The sequence below is a fragment of the Gigantopelta aegis genome, chromosome 4 (assembly GCF_016097555.1).
Source record: "Gigantopelta aegis isolate Gae_Host chromosome 4, Gae_host_genome, whole genome shotgun sequence".
Classification (NCBI taxonomy): Eukaryota; Metazoa; Mollusca; class Gastropoda; order Neomphalida; family Peltospiridae; genus Gigantopelta; species Gigantopelta aegis.
The window spans coordinates 55401105-55422931 of record NC_054702.1 but is presented as its reverse complement, the minus strand read 5'-3'; the positions used below and the strand labels follow the sequence as shown (position 1 = coordinate 55422931).

At 38.4% G+C, this 21827-nt stretch overlaps 1 protein-coding gene across 4 annotated transcripts in view; it reads left to right on the top strand.

The window, feature by feature from the left end:
* Window positions 1-21827, top strand: part of LOC121370781 (SAM and SH3 domain-containing protein 1-like) — a 141644-nt gene that overhangs the window by 113596 nt on the left and 6221 nt on the right. For 3 of the 4 annotated variants that reach the window (XM_041496242.1, XM_041496241.1, XM_041496240.1), the window contains 11 exons: window positions 1174-1221; window positions 6263-6320; window positions 8855-9459; window positions 12393-12464; window positions 13998-14087; window positions 14587-14674; window positions 15877-15995; window positions 16602-16817; window positions 17369-17519; window positions 19103-20187; window positions 21149-21280. In XM_041496242.1, coding sequence (XP_041352176.1) covers window positions 1174-1221; window positions 6263-6320; window positions 8855-9459; window positions 12393-12464; window positions 13998-14087; window positions 14587-14674; window positions 15877-15995; window positions 16602-16817; window positions 17369-17519; window positions 19103-20187; window positions 21149-21280 — 2664 coding nt within the window. The remainder of the gene's footprint in view (window positions 1-1173; window positions 1222-6262; window positions 6321-8854; window positions 9460-12392; window positions 12465-13997; window positions 14088-14586; window positions 14675-15876; window positions 15996-16601; window positions 16818-17368; window positions 17520-19102; window positions 20188-21148; window positions 21281-21827) is intronic. The other variant, XM_041496243.1, reaches the window with a different exon arrangement.

Sequence of the window (21827 nt, the reverse complement as noted above, 5' to 3'; positions counted from 1 at the left end):
AGAATGTTGCCTAGTTGTGGAGTACTCACCTTAGATGCAATAGATCATCGCAATTGATGAACACAAATTGTCCTGCATGTATCTCAACCAGTGCCTTGGGATCGATCCCCATCAGCGGGCCCATTGGGTTATTTCTAGTTCCAGCCAGTGCACCATGACTGGTATATCAAAGGCCATGGTATGTTCTAACCTGTCTGACGGATGGTGCATTAAAGATCCCATGCTACTAATGGAAAAATGTAGCGGGTTTCCTCTGTATGACTACCGTATGTCAAAATTACCAAATGTTTGAAAATCCAATAGCTGACGAGTAATAAATCAATGTGCTCTAGTGGTGTCATTAAACAAAACAAACTTTAACTCAACCAGTGCCCTATCAAAGGTTACGGTTTATCAAAGGCTATGGTATGTACTGCCCTTTCAGTATGGAAAGTGTTGGAACATTGTGTGGAGGTAATTAAAGCACTTGCCTGATACACTATCGATCTAGGATCGATCCCCACTGGTGGGCCTTTTGGACTACTGCCTTTAAAATGTGCAGCCAATGCGCCAAAACTGACGTTATAAAGACTTGTGTTATGTGCTTTCCTGTCTGTGGGATGGTGCATATAAAAGATCTATTGCTGCTAACAGAAAAAATATCCCATGGTGTGGGGGTAGCAGGGATCCTTTCTCATTACCTGTGTGGTTGTTAAGTATGTCAGATGTCATATACCGGTAGCTGTAAATAAATGTGTTTAATATGTTGTTAAATTAAAAAAAAAAACAAAAAAACTGAAAAACACATTGTCTATTTGAAAGTATGTATAAAAGATCCCTTGCTGCTTTTTAGTACGAGTAGTCTTATGTGGTGACAACAGGTTTCCTCTCTTTCTTGACCAAGTGTTCAAATAAATATGCATGTATGTTAGACACCAAATAGTCATAGTTTAAGTTGTCATAAGGTGTTGTAAACCATCATTCCTTTCTTTTCTTCATCCAGTGTTTTTGTGGTGTTGTTTCTGTTTTGCTGCTTTGAAATTTGTTTTCTGTTAGCAAACATCTTGGCAAAATCAAAAACACTAACGCTGAAACTAAAGTGCTTTCCTTTAGCACAATAAAACACCAAATTTTAATAGACAGTGTGATGTGTACCTTAGTCCCAATTTGACCATTATAATCCTGTATTTGCAGGTAAGAAGATTTGAGGAAGAGAGAAAGATAGAAAGTGGAAAAGAAAATGTTAGTATTTAATATGCAAGTGTCACCTCTAGAATTTGATGGACAGTATACTGGCAGATATGTTTTGTTATACGATGTATACTATACTCTGTACTAAGCAGTAACACAGTTTTCATGGCTCCAGACAGACCAGATACATGATATAGGGCTGTACCTAAAACAATGGGGGTGAGTTGGGGGTGGATATGGCAGTACAATTAAAATCAGGGCACAGTAATTTATGGGAACTTCTCCTGCTTAATGTGGCCATGTCCTATGATTCTTGTCCTTTTTTAAATTTTCTATTTTGAAACAAGATAACCGTAAAATATCAGTTATAAATTAATTAGACATAGTTGTAAAAGATGTTAAAATTCCTCAAATATGCAAGCCTAGAATTCACCAAACCCAAAGATAAAAGTTTTGTATATTTATCTGGTTTTAATCATCTACATATACACAGTGTTTTGGGGGGTTTTTTTCAAGGTTTGTCAAACATTTTTCATATTTTCCTCCCAACGTTTATGATATGTGTTCGGCTTATGATTTGCATACATTCTGAATGTAGTTTGGGATTGATCCCCGTCAGTGTGCCCATTGGGCTATTACTCGTTCCAGCCAGTGCACCACAACTGGTAAATCAAAGGCTGTGGCATGTGAAATCCTGTCTGTGGGATGGTACATATAAAAGATCCCTTGCTACTAATGGTAAAATGTAGTGGGTTTCCTCTCTAAGAATATATGTCAGAATAACCAAATGTTTTACATCCAATGTGCTCTAGTGGTATCGTTAAACAAAACAAACTTTAACATTCTGAATGTGGTCCACCGTTTTGTAAATAATTGTGCAATACTAACCCTAGAGCCAATTTCATTATCCAACGACCAATATTAAATTTCAGGATTTTTTTTTCATAAGCTTAGGATTAATAAACTGTATCAAGATTCAGGCACATGTGGGTTGGGTTTTTTCATAGCCCACTTTCATCTTTGAAAACTAAAATCACCACATTTTTTGTTATAAATAGACCTAATATAAGCGTCCAATAAAAGTCTGTGACGGTCACACCGATGTCATGTGCATTAAAGATTCACGAACTCGTAATGACGAGCGGAGTCTTAATAAGCTGCTAAATCGGGGGAAGTCAACACCTAGATGCGCGAGTGACCGGCTGACATGGGCACGGTAGATTATTCGTCTGATCCCGCGGTGAAGAACAATATTAATCAAATAGTGCAGCTCCCTGACTCACTCGTGACGGATCACTCAAAGCGCCATCATCATTATTGCTTTACTCAACGTCTTAGACCTGCGATAGTTCTTGTAAAAACGTTTTCAGTCCCAATCAATTGCTGAGGCATGCTGTATACCGACACAGTGTCACCAAACCATTCATAATCAATGCTCTGCCGTGTTCAAAACAATTAGAAAAAACCCCTCACAGGACGTTCATTTCCTGGTTTGATTCGAAGATATTTTGTCAGTCTTTAAAAATTTTCAAAGGGCTGAAAACAGATTCTGTAAAGTATTTGTCTAGTCTTCTGTTTATACAGATATTAAGTGCATTTTTTTATGCTGTATGTACATGTAGGACATGTATTTTAATTTAGTATCCAGTAAAATGAATCCTAATTAATACATTTTTTTTATAAAATGTAAAAATATATAACTGGAGAAATGGATTGGATTGGATCACATATTAACATGCCTATATCCAATTAAGGTTCAAGCATGTCTCTCCCGGGCACAATCTCTGACTTGGTCAGTGACTGGGTCTGGGACAGAAGGTGGAGAAATGTGTTAAAAGATTTTAGACACATGAGGCATCAGTATTAAGCATCGGGCAATGATTTTACTATAAAACACAAATTAATATCTATTAAAAATCCCAGATTAACTATAGGTTGTGAACAAAGAATTCTTTAAGCATGGATAGGTGTTTTTTGTGGGTGGGTTAAATAGTCCTGGATAGCAGTAAAATTAACAAGATGCACTTCTGCATGCGGATAATGATCAGTGTCTTTGTGCGTCCAATAACACTGTTAATATTGATTGTACACCACAGATGGGCAGAATCCAATTGAGCAGTTTTGTCACTTGATTAACGCAAGACAAATTGACCTGGGTCAAGAGTGTTTCTGTCACCGGGCAGAGTCTCTCTGGTCATGGGAGGAATTTACAGGTCTCCAGCTGGAACTCTGAATATTAATTGGAGGGTTACATGTTTGAGGTTTTCATACGGCAATCACTGGGGGCTGGGTTCAAAAACTTTATTGTACATTAAGTCTTTGGTTCCCACGTTAATTAGTTATTGAGAATGAGATCTTTATGTAATGAAGTGATGTGCAGGTTTGTTGGAATGGAGTAGGCGTTTGCTTCAGCATTTGTTGATCATCGAGAAAGAATGCCTTTGTTCTAGGTGTTCCTAACATAAGTGGCTAATTTTGGATATCCTTCCATTTTTGTTGAGCCAAGATAATTGACATGGTATTGATATATAAATGTGTACTTTAAGTAGATTTTTTGTCAGTGGAAATTATGCATCTTTTAATTTATCCATAACCAGGGAAATATTCACTTAGCTGGTAGAGCTGGGTGGTATATACCGTATATACTGTTCGGTCTTGGTATCATGTCAACACCGAGTTACAGTACCAAAATTTTGGTGTTGAAGAATGTTATCTGCTATTTAGTAAAGCACTAACAATATATCTGACGAACACAAAATAGCTAAAAAGAAGAGAGAGATGAGGGCCTTGTGTATGAAATTTAATTTTATTTAGATGAAATTAGCGGATGAGACTTAAGTCAGGTAAGCATTTAAAGACGAGTATACCGAAAATACTGCTCGATATCAGTATCGGTATCGGTATTGTATTAAAAAAAATCACCCCCAAAATACCAATGCCGATGCCGAACCTTAGATTTCAATACTGTGCAGCTCTACTAGCTTGTCTTGCTTCATCAACATATTTCAGTTTCAGTGTGAAATCCTTTTGCAAAATTCTGTCATTTGTTTTTCTTTTTCTTCTTTTTTTTCTTTTTTCTTTTTTTGTGGCTTTAAGGATTATCATGAGTAATGTCAGTCTGGACACCTGTTTTTTTTTCCCCCTCTATGTATTAATTACCAAAAGTCAATGAACATGACACATCTAACAGACTAATACTGCAGGGTCTGAAAGAAATTGCACTTTTCATCGTGTTGTCTTAGTTGAGCAGCACACTGTTGGAGAGGTGCTTGTAAATGGATGCATTTTCAAAGAAATGGATTCTGTTCGGAAGGTTGGAATGAAAAATGGGGAAAAAGTGTTTTCTATCAAAGCGTTGCTTGATCTTGATTGATTAACTGATGATTTTTTAAGCAAACTTGGCAATTAAATGTTCATCTTGTCCTGAGGTTTGATTTCTGTTTTTTGGGAAGTTAAATTAAAATCTGCAAAAAAATATTTCAAGCTCTTAAGGAAAAAAAAGCAAAAATGTATATCGATTTAAATTTTTTATAGGTGATAAAAATACTGTGGATCAATCATACATTTTCTGTCTGGTTTGAAATATATCGACAGACAGTTATTTCTGGTTAAAATTAAGTGAGATATTGTCATTTTGTACCCCGAACCCTGGTTTAAAGCAATGAATAATGCTAAAGTATTGTTAGTAACACCCAAACAATTGAAATAAATCAAAATGAATAAACTATGGGTGTCTAATATTGATTTGTTGCATGATAATCAAATATTGACGTTTTAGAATTTTGGCAGTCGACCAAAAATAATTTATGGGCTTTAGAGAGAAAAGATACTTAACCTGGAAGTGTTACCCAAACCTTTTCTGAAGGTCTTCAGCCCTGCAATTAAGAAAATGTTCACGGCAAAAAACATGTCATTGAAAATAACCCTGAATATACATGTACCTGTAGTCCAAGGCAAAACAATGCCATGGAGAACTAAAACCTCCACAGCAATCTCCACAGTATTGCTGATTGCCGTGGGCAATTGCAGGGGTTGGTCTTGGCATATATACATGTGTAGGAACCGGCCTCGGTGGCATCGTGGTTAAGCCATCTGTCTACAGGCTGGTAGGTACTGGGTTCGGATCCCAGTCAAGGCATGGGATTTTTAATCCAGATACCGACTCCAAACCCTGAGTGAGTGCTCCACAAGGCTCAGTGGGTAGGTGTAAACCACTTGCACCGACCAGTGTTCCATAACTGGTTCAACAAAGGCCATGGTTTGTGCTATCCTGCCTGTGGGAAGCGCAAATAAAAGATCATTTGCTGCTAATCGGAAAAAAGTAGCTCATGTAGTGGCAACAGCGGGTTTCCTGTCAAAATCTGTGTGGTCCTTAACCATATGTCTGACGCCACATAACCGTAAATAAAATGTCTTGAGTGCGCCGTTAAATAAAACATTTCTTTCTTTCTATACATGTGTAGAAAGGAAAATTTAAGTTAACACTCTGATGAGTCATGTACGTAAACTATCCCCTTCCAGAGCCTACACTATCTTCCCATTCTTTCATTGTTGTTTCAAAGTTATTTTTTCAACATTTGTTTTACTTAATAAATGAACAGGTAGGTTTTTTCACCACTAAATCCATTATAATTAGTCTCAAAATGAAGGCTGTTACGGTCTGAAATTTAACAAACATGAGGTGGCTTGCATGAACCTTTTTTACAAACATAACATGGTGCAGTATCAGAATCTGTTGATCAAACCGTATTAACCAATAACCATATAACACTTTTTGTAAATTTGAAGTAACGGGTGATGGAACTAGATGATTATGCAGATATGATTAACATAACAAAATGATAAGTCATAGTACATGGGTAAGAAACCATTATAAACAGAATTCCAGTGTGCCAGACTTATCATTTTCATTCCATGCATACGGAAATTAAAAACGTGCACTGTGGACAAACCTTGCCTATAAACACCCATGAATGCAGGTATAGACTGTAGCACCTAGACTTGATTCCTGTCAAAACCTGCTTGTTGTTAATAGGGCTAAAGTATGAAGATAATTCAAGTACCTATAAATTATATTTTTATAATGTTTCAGAAGGGGAAGAAAAAGAAAGGAGGAAAACCAACAAAGTCTCAGTCAGCTGTTTATGCAGGTGAGTTTTTGATTTGACTTTAATTCTAGTAAATTCTGTCCATCTACATATATACTGAACAAAATACGAAACTTCCGCTAACTTTGCTTGAACATAACTTGATGAAAACAAACCGGGGGAATAATTGTTATATATGCGTTTAAAGAGTGTTCCATGATGCATCGTTTGGTGCAAAAATCATGGCCATAGGTTAACAGAAACTGGGAGAAATTTTGACCAAGTGTGGTAGGGGTTTAAAAAAAAACCATCCACTTAATAACGGGTATGACCACCTCTTGAATTGACCACTGCAGTGCATCGCAGGCACATAGAATTGACTAAAGTGTTGATTTCTGCCTGTGGAATATTGTTCCATTCCTGAATGAGCGCTTGACGAAGTTCGTTGACGTTAGCGGGTGGGTTGGGACGATGCCTCATCGTCTGTCCAGACTATCCCAGACATGCTCGATGGGGTTGAGATCAGGACTTTTAGCTGGCCAGTCATCAATAAAATCAATGTTATTTATCCTAAGAAAATTTACAGTGTCTCTAGCTGTATGAGAGGTGGCATTATCATGCTGAAAAATCAAGATGTTGGCATTGTTATGGAACAGAGGAATGACGTGATGAGCGAGAATGTCATCGCGGTAACGTTGAGCATTTAAATTGCCATCAATGATGACTAGTGGTGAACGATAACCATGGGCAGTGGCTGCCCAGACCAGGACACAACCCCCACCCCCGAAATGATCTCGTTCAAGAACACAACAGTCAGCATAGCGTTCATTTCTCCTATGGTAGACGCGCACCCTGCCATCACCACGTTGTAAAGAAAATCTGGATTCATCCGAAAAAAGAACGGTATTCCAGCGTCGCCGTATCCAACGAGTGTGTACACGTGCCCAATTAAGACGATTTAGACGATGACGTTTGCATTAAAACACATCCGACGTAAGGATGTCGTGCATGTAAACCGTTCTCCGAAGACGATTACGAACAGTTTGCCCACTGATTCGGTTATTAGGAAGCCCAGGTGTGTTCAGCAGTAGCAGTAGCAGTGGCAGTTTGGAATCGATTGCGCAAATGCGTGTTCATGATATACCGGTCTTGACCACGCATTGTAACATGCGGACGTCCACGACGTGGCAAGTCGTTGGTGCTTCCTGTCATTCGAAATCTTATGCGAAGATTTCGTATCGCTCGACTAGAACTTCCAACATGCCTTGCAGCGTCTTCTGTCGACATGCCAGCATCAAGCATGCCAATCGCCCGTTTGCGTAAATTATTGGGTATTCTTGGCATACTAAAAGTGCTACAATGTAAAAAAACATTAATTTTTTTACAAATTTTGAAGCGTTTTCATTTACTTGACAACAATGTCAGTAAGACAAGTAAAACAAATTGACCGAATACTACACGGGACATGTCGAACCATGCATGCACGTGCAAATTGAATTTCATGTTGTCGACGATTAACAGTGCAAAAATAATCGATAAAATTCATGAATCCTGATAATACAGCTCAAGGCTAATACCAACTATATAATTTCATTACACAATGAATTCTTTAACACAACAAATACTATATGTACAAATCGGAAGTTTCTTTTTTTGTTCAGTATATTTAAGTGCAGTATACAATTAGCTTTAATATATACATATATATATATATCCATATCCATATCCATATCCATATCAGACTGGTGGTGACTTTTCAGAAACTAAGTGCTTGAAATAAGACATTTTGATTACCCAGTAGTAGGATGTTTTTCATAATACAAAAGTTGTAATTCTCTACTTGTTAAAGTCAATCTCTATGCCTATAATGTGTAATTGCATGGAATTTTAAAATTAACAAAAATTCAATCTCTGTACAAAGGAATTAAAAAGATATCCAAAAATGCAATTTCTATAACCATTTGATTGGCTGTTGTGATATTTGGACCAGTCCATGGGTCTGCTAAGGGAGTAAGGACCATAGGCTGGAGGTTAAGTTTAAGTATTCATGAAAAGAGAAAAGTAACCCAAGTTTTCTTCATATTGTATGGCCCCTGCGTGTGCTGTAACCTCACCGTGGTGCAGGGGTGTAACATTCTCTTTGAGAATGGCCAATACAGCACAAATGGAAGTTTAGAGTAAAATTCGGTGTCCGTAAAATTCTGTGATATTTGTATTTGTATTTTTGGCACAGTTCTTTACACTGTTTTTGTTTAAACATTGAATTTTTATATTGATGTTGATCATCACTTTATTTATTTGAATTATCATAGTTTGACACCCAATAGCCGATGTATTTTTCGTGCTGGGGTGTCGTTAAACATTCATTCATTCATTCATTCATTCATATTGTATGAATGTTAATACACTCACTATACCATTATTATGCAATAGGTCATTTTGCATGATTAAAATGATTTTAGACAAATGATTTCTTCTAAAGTAACTTCTTTTTAAACATTTTGTTTACGAGCACAAATTTTGCATTAGAATTTTGTTTATTATTGTATTATAGTTTCTGTAACCTGTTTTACATGAAGATTTCTTTCGCACTTCAGATGAAACTCCGAAGTGTCATGTCTGTCAGCACCTTATGCAAAACGAAGACTACGAAGAACCTCTACCTCCCATCAGCTATGATGGCAGCACCCAGCTGTACGAATGTTGTCGGCATCGCCGCGTCCACAGCGTCGGCCACATCGACTTCAGCCATCAGCAACATCAACCTCTCTCACCTCAGTTTGTGCGGGCGTTTTCCTGTTCGCCCACACGGAACCCTTCGACGGCAAACCCTTCGAACCCGGGCCAGTCGCCAGCCATCAGCGCCCCCCGTGGGCTGTACTCCCCAATACTGTTACAGACTCCCAAGTATCTGATATCGCAGCACCAGGCCCAGGGTGTTGAGAGCCTCAGGGAGAGGTTCATCGGGAAGCCGCAGATGTTCGTAAACAAGACTCAGTCGAGGACCTCTCTGTTGTCCTCCGAGTCGGACCAATCCATGGAGTGCACGTCGCATGTCGTTCCCCTCAAGGTGGAGGTGGTCACGACTCGGAACGATGACACGAACTACTGCAGTAACTCGACGGTGTCGATGAGTTCGGATAACTCTCCCGCGTCGGGGAGGAAGAAAAATAGTGATGCCAGTAAAGTCAGGGTTCAGAGGGTAAGGAGAATCTGTTTTATCATTCTGAGGCATGAGTGTAGATTAAAGGAAAGGGAATGTATGTTTAAAGACATCCCAACATATTTTAATTTACAGCTGTTAGGGGTATAATGTTAATATATGGTAATTGAGAGAGAGAGGGAGGGAAGGAAACACACAGATTGGGAGGTAGAGAGGGAGGGGACACACACACACACACACACACACACACACACACACACACACACACACACACACACACACACACACACACACACACACACACACACACACACACACACACACACACATATACACACATGGAGAGAGACACAGACAGAGTGACAGACAGACCTACAAAGAGAGACCGACAGACCTACAGAGAAACACAGATGTAGAGACACTGGTCTTACTGATTAGCTGCAATGTGTTTCTCATTGGTACTGAAAAGCTTTGGTACATACAGATGAGTAGCATAGGAAATACAATACATCAATTCAAAATTTTGCGCCTACTACATGTACAACAACCCGACAATCAACTTAATATTAAATATTATTAAATTTGTAAATTTCCTCATTTGAATTTTTGGCTACCTTCCCTCCCCCCCCATAATCTGTCCTGGACAGATAGTGGTGATGTCAAAACCTCTGCCCATGACAGATGTGCATAAACCTCCAAGTAGATATGGGTAGTGTTGGGAATCAATTGGAATTTTAGCATTGTTAATCATCAGTTGTTATTGGTTTGCACCCATCGAGCAACTTTCAGTTATATTAGGTTAGACTTGTATGAATATAAGAATTCATAAATTGATTTATAAGGACCATGCACCTATTTCGTGTTCCAACGAGACAGACATTACATATTGCTAATTTTACTTTTAATAACTATTTAATATATTTTTTTCTTTATGTACACACGAAAACAATTACCAACACCAAAATTCCATCATTGAAACTGGAGGAACAATTAGTTAAAATTTCCCGCACACAATCGATTATGAATTTTTATAATCGATCATCACATCAGTAAAGCCAAACCAATAACTTTTTTTTATTATAATCAATGATTGGGTACATCACTAGATATGGCCAAATTAATACATGTAATTCCCATTCCCTTCTGTTGTTCATGTTAAGATACAGTTTCTTGCTGTTCTTGGATGCTATTTACGTTTTTTTTATTGCTTAAGACAGTAAGAATCTTTTTTTTTTCATTATTAGCAAAGAGTACATGCACTTAATAGAAAGAGAAGGGAAAAAATTGTCCCAACCGATTGTAAATGGTGTTTCTCTGAGAATGGGGCAATCAAACGGGATAGTATCTGGAGATCTGTGTATAATGAGATCACCTGTGAACTTGGCGAGATTAGAAACAGCGTACTCCACTCGTAATAGACAATAAATCATCGTGTTTTTACCGTGGTGGCCATTTGTCAAGAGCTTGGGCAATGGTTTTAATGTCTAACTGGCTGGAATGTCTCTGTACATATGGAAATGATCCATTTAACATGCAAAAGAGCCGTCTGCCCAGGCAAGTGCTATTGATTTTTCATGGAAAAGTAGTCCTCATCAAAAATATAAATCTTTGAGCAGAAAACATCATCGGTGTAATTCTCTGCCAAATTCGCTGCTTGTGTCAGAGGAGTTGAACGTGTCTCGGTGGAGTAAGTGTTGTTCGTCAGTCCTGATCGGGTTAGGATACAGAGGCTTTGGAATCTTTTTGTGTCAGGAAACATCATGGAATGGGGGGAAAAAAAAAAGAGTCAAAACCTTTTTACATTAGTTTGTACATCTCGTGCAGAATTAAGCAAGATTTGAATACAGAAGCTATAAAAGTACCATACAGCCTGCTGTATTTTTTGCTTGATTATGGAGTTGGGGGGGGGGGGGGGGGGGGGGTGGTGAATGCAGCGTGCACCAAGTTATATTATGTTAAACATTAAAAACAGCATTTTAAAACACTATTTAAGAGAGTAGTAAAGTGATGTATTAAGACAGGTTGCTACATAGTACAGGTTTCTATAGTCTGGTATCCAATAAACATTAATACTAATAACTACAGCCAAACCTGTTCTTGCAGCCACCTGTCTTAAAACGCTACAAATTTATTCTCCCAAATCATCTAATCTAGTACAAGCAGCCATCTGTCTTTAACAGCCACTCTTTGAAACTTAATTTTGATGTTTGTTTAACACATGTTTTCACAATGTTCACCCCTAGTTTCACACAGAATTGTTAAATTTAGTTTTACAGGTACCCACCCCCTACATGTTTCAAACACAAAGGTACATGACACAGAATACCGGTACTGGATGAAATAAAAGTGTATACATTTATGGCCCAGATGACACTTTTTATTCACAACAAACTCTGTTCACGTCACATTTTATTACCATTGGCAGGAATGGAAGAATTACTTATGTGCACCTTCAACTTTGATCCAACTGGATGTCATTTGATACAGTGCTACATGTACCTCTATCCTCCACAAATAACCAGTGGAGTTTAGCTCTGAGCTATAGATAGTTTGCCTGAAACTTAATTAGATATACCCTTTGGGTTATTTCTCATTTCGGCCAGTGCACCACGACTGGTATATCAAAGGCCGTGGTATGTGCTATCCTGTCTGTGGGATGGTACATATAAAAAGATCCCTTGCTACTAATGGAAAAACGTAGCGGGTTTCACCTCTATGACTGTGTCAAAATGACCATATGTTTGACATCCAATAGCCGATGATTAATAAATCAATGTCGTTAAACAAAAAACAATTTCTTTTTTGGAACTTATAAAAGATCCCTTGCTACTAATGGAAAAATATAGTGGGTTTCCTCTCTAAGACTATATGTCAGAATTACCAAATGTTTGACATCTAGTAGCCGATGATTAACTTTAATTGTATATGATGATGAAACTGTGTTATATCGTTATTATGACTTGTTTTTACAGTGGCATCGGAGTGGAAGCTACAGTACTGGAGATGATGGAATCTCATCGGAGAATGATGACCACGATGATGCAGTAAGTGTAGAAATAATCAACATTTACCTGTTAGTCAATTTCTAGCACACGCAAAATGATCATATTCATACTGAAATAAAATCGATTTTCCTACGAAGTAACCACTATTAACACAGTGAGTGGAGTGGGACAGTTGGCAACAGTTTTATAAGTTAATTATTTATTTACTTTTTGTGTGATATAACAATATAAACTATAAAATGTAGTTGGTTCTTGTAGAAAAATATACAGTTTAAATTTTTATTTTAACATCTGTACATACATTTACAGATGTTTCTGTTTTCAGCTTATTCTCACTCAGTTTCTCCCATTCTGACGAGAAACCCCTGACTTATTAAAGTTGTCTTATATGTTTTCCTGTCTGGAGACGGTAGTTTTAACAATCCTTACTCCTGATGCACAAAGATTAGCAGACATTTGTCTGTGGTAGAAACAAGTTTAATTTAGTCTACGCAATAATGTCCCATAATGATCAAATTGATAACTTATTTACGGGAAATTTTAGAATGGGCATATGTGCATCTGTCAGAGATTGTTTCTCAATTTGTTTTAACGACACCATCGGCTATTGGAAAGAAGAGTGTGTCTGGAGCACCACTCCAAAATAGTTCCAGATAATTTCACAAAACACAACACATGTTAATCTAGTTCTCTAATAGTGCCTTCTGCAATGAGGGACTTTTCATTTTCAGTAAAACAAAATTATTACCATGGGGAAATTGTTTTTTCCAAAAATCATTCAAGATAACTGATAAGTTTACGAAATGTTTTTGAGAGAGTATATGCGGTGCACCAGCCAAATGAGTGTAGTTTCCATTACATTAGCAAGGATCAAAGGATATTGACGACCAAAATATCTTCTTGTTAAATATTCCATTTATTTCCTGTTTAATAACTGATGTGAAATATGTTGGGAGTCCAGCTTTCCTTTTTTGTTTTTCGTAACAGTATATTTGAATAAAACTGTATGTTTAATTGTTGAATTTTTATATTGGTGTGGTTCACCATTTAATTCTTGCATTTACCATAATTTGACACCAAATAGCCGATGTATTTTTTATATTGGTGTGGTTCACCATTTAATTCTTGCATTTACCATAATTTGACACCAAATAGCCGATGTATTTTTTGTGCTAGGGTGTCATTAAACATTTGGGGCGGGATGTAGCCCCGGGGCAAAATGTTCACTTGATGAGTGGTCGGTCTGAGATCGATCCCCGTTGGTGGGCCCATTGGGCTATTTCTCATTCCAGCCAGTGCACCACGACTGGCATCCAAAGGCTGTGGTATGTGTTATTCTGTCTAAAGATCCCTTGCTGCTAATCGAAAAGAGTAGCCCATGAAGTGGCAATAGCGGGTTTCCTCTCTCAATATCTGTGTGGTCCTTAACCATATGTCCGATGCCATATAACTGTAAATAAAATGTGTTGTGTGCGTCGTTAAATAAAACATATCCTTCCTTCCTTTTCTTCATTAAACATTCATTCATTCATTCATTCAAAACTGTATATGATGTGTCCTGTTGTGTTGCAGAGATTGCTTGGGGCTCAGAACAGTGGTAAACTGGGAGGGAAGTTGAAGGACATGAAGAAAAAGGTGTTGAAGAACAAAGTTGATCAAGAGGTAGGCAGTCATTGTAATGCAACTGGAAAGAAGTATGTAATAAATGAAGAAAAGTCAAAAATGCTTAAAAAGGAGCTTGTTTTGAGTATTTAAAAATGACATTTCATGGTGGACTCTGTGGTGGTTTGTTTATTTGACTAGGATTTGTATTGTGAAATTAATTAACGGATGTATGAATGAATAATGGAATGAATGAAAGAATAAATGAACAAACTGACTTTTGAATGCTACTCTGAAATAAAATTTATCTGATAAAAAAAAATGCATGAATGAATCAATTAGTCAAGTCGGTCAAGTCAGTCAAGTCAGTCAGTCAGTCAGTCAATTGATAAATCAGTCAAGGCAGTTGATCAGTCGTTCAGTCAGTCAGTCAGCCAGTCAAATTAATTCAGTACATAAGGTTTAATAACACCCCAGTATGTGCTATAAAATCTATATTGTTTTACAATGTGTTGAATGAACCTGTTGTATTTGAATAATGTTTTCTTTTTTAAAATAGGGTAATGAAGCAAGACCCAGAAATACCAGAGGACCCAGTTCCAAGCCTGCCTTGTTAAAAGATAATTCATTTGGTCTAGTTGCTTCAGGTATGTCACCTTATCAGCTAGGCCATATTTCTACTCTTTATGTGGTTAAAATGGCAGTCTCACAGTTGTGTAATGACCAATAATATTTAGTTGGTTTTCTTGTGGAATCTTAACTAAGATTATACCCTGAATTATATGTCCACAAAATTAGTCACATCCATATAATTTCATTTACTAAATTATTGGAAAATTTTATGATTATATTTGGGATCAGTTAATTTGTTTTTCAAATACACATAAAGATAAGATCTATGACCTTTGCAGCTTTAAAATTACACAGGACTGGATGTAGCCCAGTGGTAAAGTGCTCGCCTGATGTGCGATCATTCTGGGATCGATCCCCTCAACATGTAATTATGTATATGTAGATTTAGTATTTCTATGACTTGCTATTTTGATGGATTTAGCTCAGTCTGTAAAGTGCTTGTCTGAGGTGCTTGCGTTGTAGGATCAAACCCCCTCAGTGGAACCATTTCCCCCCCCTCATCTATTCCAGTGCCCCATGACTGGTATATTAAAGGCCATGAGTATGTGCTGTCCTATCTGTGGGAAAGTGCTGATAATGGCAAAATGTAGCGGATTTCCTTCTGTCAGAATTACCTAGTGGTGTCGTTAAGCAAAATAAAGTTTGAATTGTTTTCGGTGTTACAGGTCGTCCTAGTCTTAGTGTGACCTCAGAGAACCTCGTATACGCAGGACCTTTTGTTGTTACAGGTCGTCCTAGTCTTAGTGTGACCTCAGAGAACCTCGTATACGCAGGACCTTTTGTTGTTACAGGTCGTCCTAGTCTTAGTGTGGCCTCAGAGAACCTCGTATACGCAGGACCTTTTGTTGTTACAGGTCGTCCTAGTCTTAGTGTGGCCTCAGAGAACCTCGTATACGCAGGACCTTTTGTTGTTACAGGTCATCCTAGTCTTAGTGTGACCTCAGAGAACCTCGTATACACAGGACCTTTTGTTGTTACAGGTCGTCCTAGTCTTAGTGTGACCTCAGAGAACCTCGTATACGCAGGACCTTTTGTTGTTACAGGTCGTCCTAGTCTTAGTGTGACCTCAGAGAACCTCGTATACACAGGACCTTTTGTATTACAGGTCAGGACCTCAGAGAACCTCGTTACGCAGGACCTTTTGTTGTTACAGGTCGTCCTAGTCTTAGTGTGACCTCAGAGAACCTCGTATACGCAGGACCTTTTGTTGTTACAGGTCATCCTAGTCTTAGTGTGACCTCAGAGAACCTCGTATACGCAGGACCTTTTGTTGGCAAGGCTCGAGTACACACCGACTACACACCACAAGAGAACGATGACTTCATGGCTCTAAAGGTTAGTGTCATTGATTGGTAACTGTCTGTTGTGGAATGGTTGTTTTAAACTAGGTTCATACATGTACATGTTGGTATTGTGTTATTTTGCTCCACCTAACACAGTTTATTAAAACATTATTGGAAAATGAAACGGAAATTGGTCAGATATGTACTAGTGTTTGTAGCTTTTGTAGTGAATTATCCAGTGATCAATTATAATTGAAACTTGATTGGTTAGGCTATACTGATGAGATGATAAGTTATAAAAATCAATAATTGGTGTAGAAAATGTAAACTTTTAAGTGTTCTTCCAATTTAAATGATGGAATTGATGTAAATATGTTGGGGTTTGTGTTTGTTTTTATGTGTACATAAAAAAGAAAAAAAGAAGAAGTAAAATTAGCAATTTGTAGTGTCTATTCTGATGAACACGACAAAAGGTGCATGGTCCTAATAATTAAAATTCTGCTTATGTTCATATAATTCTAACTGATTTTGTAATCAAAAGGTGATTGGTTGGTGCAAACTGATTATAACTGGTGATTGATGATGAAATTCCAACCAATTCCCCACACTTAAGCTTATGTGTGTAGTCTGAGTAACGTATGTGTTGTTTATTTTTTAGAAAGGTGAGATAGTGAACATTATAAACATGGACCAGTCTGGCGTGTGGCGTGGGTCTGTAAGCGGTAAAGTTGGGATGTTCAAGTTTTCTCACGTGGAGATCGTCACGGACAATATGCCCGTCGGTCAGCGTAAAGACAAACCGAGCAGACGGAAAGCGTCACGCAAAGCGAAACCCACGTCGGTGGAAGAACTCATGCAGCGTATTGGATTGGAGGTAAACTAGGGCTTTAAACTTTAATTAGACATTTATCATGGGAAAAAAATAAATTCTGATTAATTTGTTTTAATGTTTATTTCTGGGGACTTATACAAAATTGGGCAATTCCCCTGCCTCTCCCATAATTCTTTTTAATGTGTATTTTGATTGCAAATACTTCCTGTTAATTGTTGTGTAATTTCATTTCATATCCATAATTTGTATACAGTACACCTTTTTTTAATTACAATATTTTCTTCATACACAGTTAGATGCGTTAGTAATGTCCAAACAATAAAATGTAGCAGGTATCATCTGAAGACTTGTGTCAGAATTACCAAATATTAAATTTTGACCAATAGCCAACAATAAATTAATGCATCCCTGTGGTGTTGTTAAACAAAACCAAACTTGTAACTTTTTCACAGTGCAGAATATAATCAATATCTATACAGTACTCTTTGCATCATTTCTGTGTATATGCAATATCTCTTATATGTCTTAATCTTAACAGTTTACCACATGCATTATAAACCTTCATTGTCAATGATTTGTGGTTTTGTTTTCAGCACCTGACCAGCCTGTTTCTCCTCAACGGCTATGAACTGCTGGATACGTTCTCCGAGATCGATGAAGAAGATTTGAACGCTCTCAATATTTCCGACCCAGCTCAGCGGGCTAAATTACTGACCGCAGCCGAACTGTTGCTAGATGGAGACTGTGAGTGTTGTCATCATCTCAGTAGGAAAATTACAGTTTGTTTTGTTGCAAATGTTAAATCATTATATTATCGAAGTTTTTGTTTTATATCTGCAAATGGCGGGATTTGCTATTTAACACACAGTTATTCCGACACTTAATCTAGATGATGAGAGAAAACCTGCTACTCCTAGTTAATAGTGAAGGCATGATTTAGCTCTTAACCGGTGCTGTCCTGGTTATATTAAGCCATCGGATACAAAGCTGGTAGCTAGTGGATTCACAGCCCGTTACCGGTTCTCTCTCACTAACCACTAAACCACTGTCCTGGACAGACAGCCCAGATAGCTGAGGTGTGTTGCCAGGACAGTGTGCTTGAAATTTAATTGGATATAAGCATGAAAATCAGTTGAAATGAATAAATTAATTTAGCTCAGTAGAACTCTCAACTCACCTCAGTGGACCCATTCTATGATTACCTAGCTTTCTTCTTATGCAAACCAGTGCCCCACATTTGGTATATTAAAGACCGTGGTATGTGCTGACCTGTTTGTGGAACAGTGCATATAAAAGATCCTTTGCTGCTAATGGAAAAGTATAGCAGGTTTTCTATAAAACTGTGTAAGAATTGCCAAATATGTGACATCCAGTAGCTGATGATGAATTAATCAATGTGATCAAGTGGTGATGGTGTTGAACAAAACAAAACAAACTTTAACCTACTGAATAGCAGCATGGGATCTTTTGTATGCATTTTCCCATTGACATGACAGCACATACCCAGGGCTTCTATAATTTTTATAAAATCCACTAGCCATGGGATCAGAAATGAAACTTTCTTACTAGCCACGGTTAAAAATCCACTAGCCCTACTTTACTTTAAAGTAAATACAATTTTACTAATAGTAATAATTAGATATGTCACCTAAAGAGGGAGATCGAGCTTAAAAACACTGAGATTGGGGAGGTAGGAGTGTGGGCAGGATATTCATATTTACAAAATAGACTTAAATGCAGCATTTGACAACTGTGTTTTCACTAGAAATCGGGCATGGTAATAGTAGTTATTTACTGACCCAGCATTGAATATCACTAGCCACGTGAGTGAGGCTACCATAATCTAGAAGCTCTGACATACCACAGCCTTTGATATACCAATCATGGGGCATTGGTGAGGTTAGAATGGGAAAAACACAATGGGTCAAATTGAACCTAAAATCCACATTACCTCAGATGAGTGTTCCACCACTGAGTTCTATTTCAGTCCTGAAATACAATGGTTGCTATTGATTATAAACAATGTTTTGGGGGTGTATTCAAAATGTTTTTTCCTTTCAGATTTGTCATTTTAAACAACATACTGGATTTATTCAGGGATATTTACTTGACTGAGTTAAAGAAGCCACTGTTTACACCCAGTGGCAGCAAATAACAATTTGAATATTCAAAGTTAATTATACATGTACAGTGATATGCATGGGAAAAGATTAATATGTAGCTGTTTATTTCAAATAAATGTACAATATAGTGAAATATGGCATCTACAAATCCAGTAATACATTTTTAAGAAGTAAATAAAACCAATATTATGTTTGTGGTTCCAGCTACTGAAGCATCAGACGGCCACAAAAGTGAGACATCGGGGTCGGCCGCGGCATCGTCGGACACAGCATCGAGCTTGTCACCTGCCACCGTCAACCAAAGCGAGGCTCAGCAGCCAAGGACAGGCAACTCCAGCAGAGATTCCGGTTGCTACGCCAGCAGTGAACAGCTCATGCTCCGAGAAGCTCAAAAAGTTCAGGGTCCACTCCATGCCAAAATTGTTCCGACGAATTCGGTTATAAGGGGAGATAACTCTGGATCCCCGAGCCGCGACAACTGTGTCTGCAAGATGTGCGGGAAGGTTCGAATCTGTGGCAGCGGTGGTGGTAGCGGCAGGTCGAAGGAGAATCAGGACGAAGGTATGGACACGGACAAGAGTGATAAGGAATACACGGAGGAGGATAAAGAAGTTCGTGCTATAACGTACGGGTATGAAACAAAGAGAGTTTCTCCGCCGGATAAAATCAGTGTTAAAAATGTGCCAAAAATGACCTCGTCCTCGTCCTACTGCAAGTCGTGTTCCCACAAGAAACACAACAACGTTCCGACGACGTTTTCCCCGAGACAGACCGCGAGTCCAACCGGCAACGTGCTGTTGGCCTCTGGTGGTGGTGCGGCGGTTGCCGTGCACCCTGCTGACATTTCTTCCAGTTTGGCGGCTCGTTCGGGAAGTCCGAACCACAGTTCCATCTACGGGACCCGGTCCAAGCAGAAGGTGAAGCCGATACCGCCTCCGAGGATCCCGGCTCTGGAGAATCCCTCGCCACAGCTTCAGCAGGCCATGATGGATCAGAAGAGACAGCAGCAGGCTATGATTCAGAACAACGGTGTGCCCAGTTCCGGCATATACGGTCGGGCCAAGCCGCCCGTGATTAATCCACACATGCCAACGTCACTGTCGTTTCAGGGCAAGATGATGGCCACGCATGACAGGACCGTGGCGGCCAGAGACGGCCACTCGGACAGGAGCGAGGCGATATACGGGCAAAAGACAATACGGAATGTGAGCAGGTCCTTGATTCCGCTGGTGTCGACGAAACTGTCGGCCGAGAAGATAGACCTGTCTGAAGAACCGTATACCAATTGTGTAAGTTTACAATAGTGGGTTGTGAAAGACAAATATACGGTAGAATCTCGTTGGGTTGAACTCGGAAGGTTCGAATACACCGCAACGCTCGAACCAAAAACGAAGTCCCGAGTTACACTTACACATTACACTTACACGATGTTTCAACCTAATGGTTAGGTCGAACTACACGATGGGTCGAACACTTTCTTGGGGCATCGACAGGGTTCGAGCCAACACGATTCAACTGTATACTTATTTATTTAAGATTAATTGATATAATATATATATGTAATACAAAATTTAAATTATAAAATATAATAGGCTATCCAGTGTTAATGCTTCAAAAGGAATGTCAAAGCTTGATGTATGTGCTGTAGTGTTTAGAAAACTTGTTACTGTCGCATAACTGGTTATTAAACATGCTGCTCATTAGAAATGCTCCTAAATATTTAAAGAAAGTTGATGACTAGATTTGATTAATTGTTAAAGGAGGATGTTGATGTTTTTTTATGGGGGGTGGGGGATGAGATGGAATCATTTTGATTCCACTATATACTACTTATAATTTACCTTTGATATATTTATCCGTCCGTCCATCCATCCATTAATCTCAACAGTTAAGTGGGGCAGTGTCTATCCATCCATCCATCCATCTCAACATTTAAGTGGGGCAATGTCTGTGACCAGTAAATCTGTCATCTACATGTAAGCTTTCTAGTTGACTGAGCACTGAGATTTGATGCCTGGTAAATTGTTAACCCCCAAAACAACCAAACATCTTAGACGGAATTCTATATTGTTGGCGAAGTATGCTCAATATCAATAATGATTTTTTTATCTTATGAAGGAAAAAACATATGCAAATGAACACATAATTTAGAAAACATTTTCAGAAATTTTAATGCAATTTATATCATGTACTGTAAATACAAGGGAAAGAAAAAGATGAGCTTGTATACATGTTTGGTTGCTATTTTAGGATGGTGTCTGTGGCATACCTCCGTTGTTGGTTCAGAGATATGCGGAAGAGCTACGACAGGACATCGCCAGTGTGGCTCCGGTGTTGGAGCAGGTTCGGCTCTACTGCCTGCAGAATCACAAGAGAGCTGGGGTATGTAGTGTGTAGGACCTCCATGAGTCCATCATATTGGACTCGATTACTCGAGGGTCAAACTCGACCCACACCCGCGTACCCGACACTTACACTAGATGATGATGAGACTAGAGAATAAAGTAAAATAGCATTATGTATGCATCTTAATTCCAGTGCTGAACATGGATGCCAAATCATGCCCTTGTATTATTGCCTTTAGAAACCGGTTGATATGTTGGGTGTTGTGACAGATGGACAGCCAGTTTAAAAAGAGAAACTAGTGAATGATCATATAATTATTGTGTAACTTATATCGTTGATTATATACTGCTGAAAATATTGTCAAATATTGTCCATTGTATTATAGTTGATCATTGTATTCCATCTTGTACGGGTACTCGAGTCCTGTGAACGGACTCGAGTCTTGCTAGACTCGACCCGTGCCCGAGTACTCGAGTATCCGTGGAGACCCTAGTAGTGTGGTTTCAGTATTACAGAGCTCTGTTGTGACATGTGCTGCTCTGAATAGACTGTGGCATATCTGTGATATCAGAATGCTACTTTA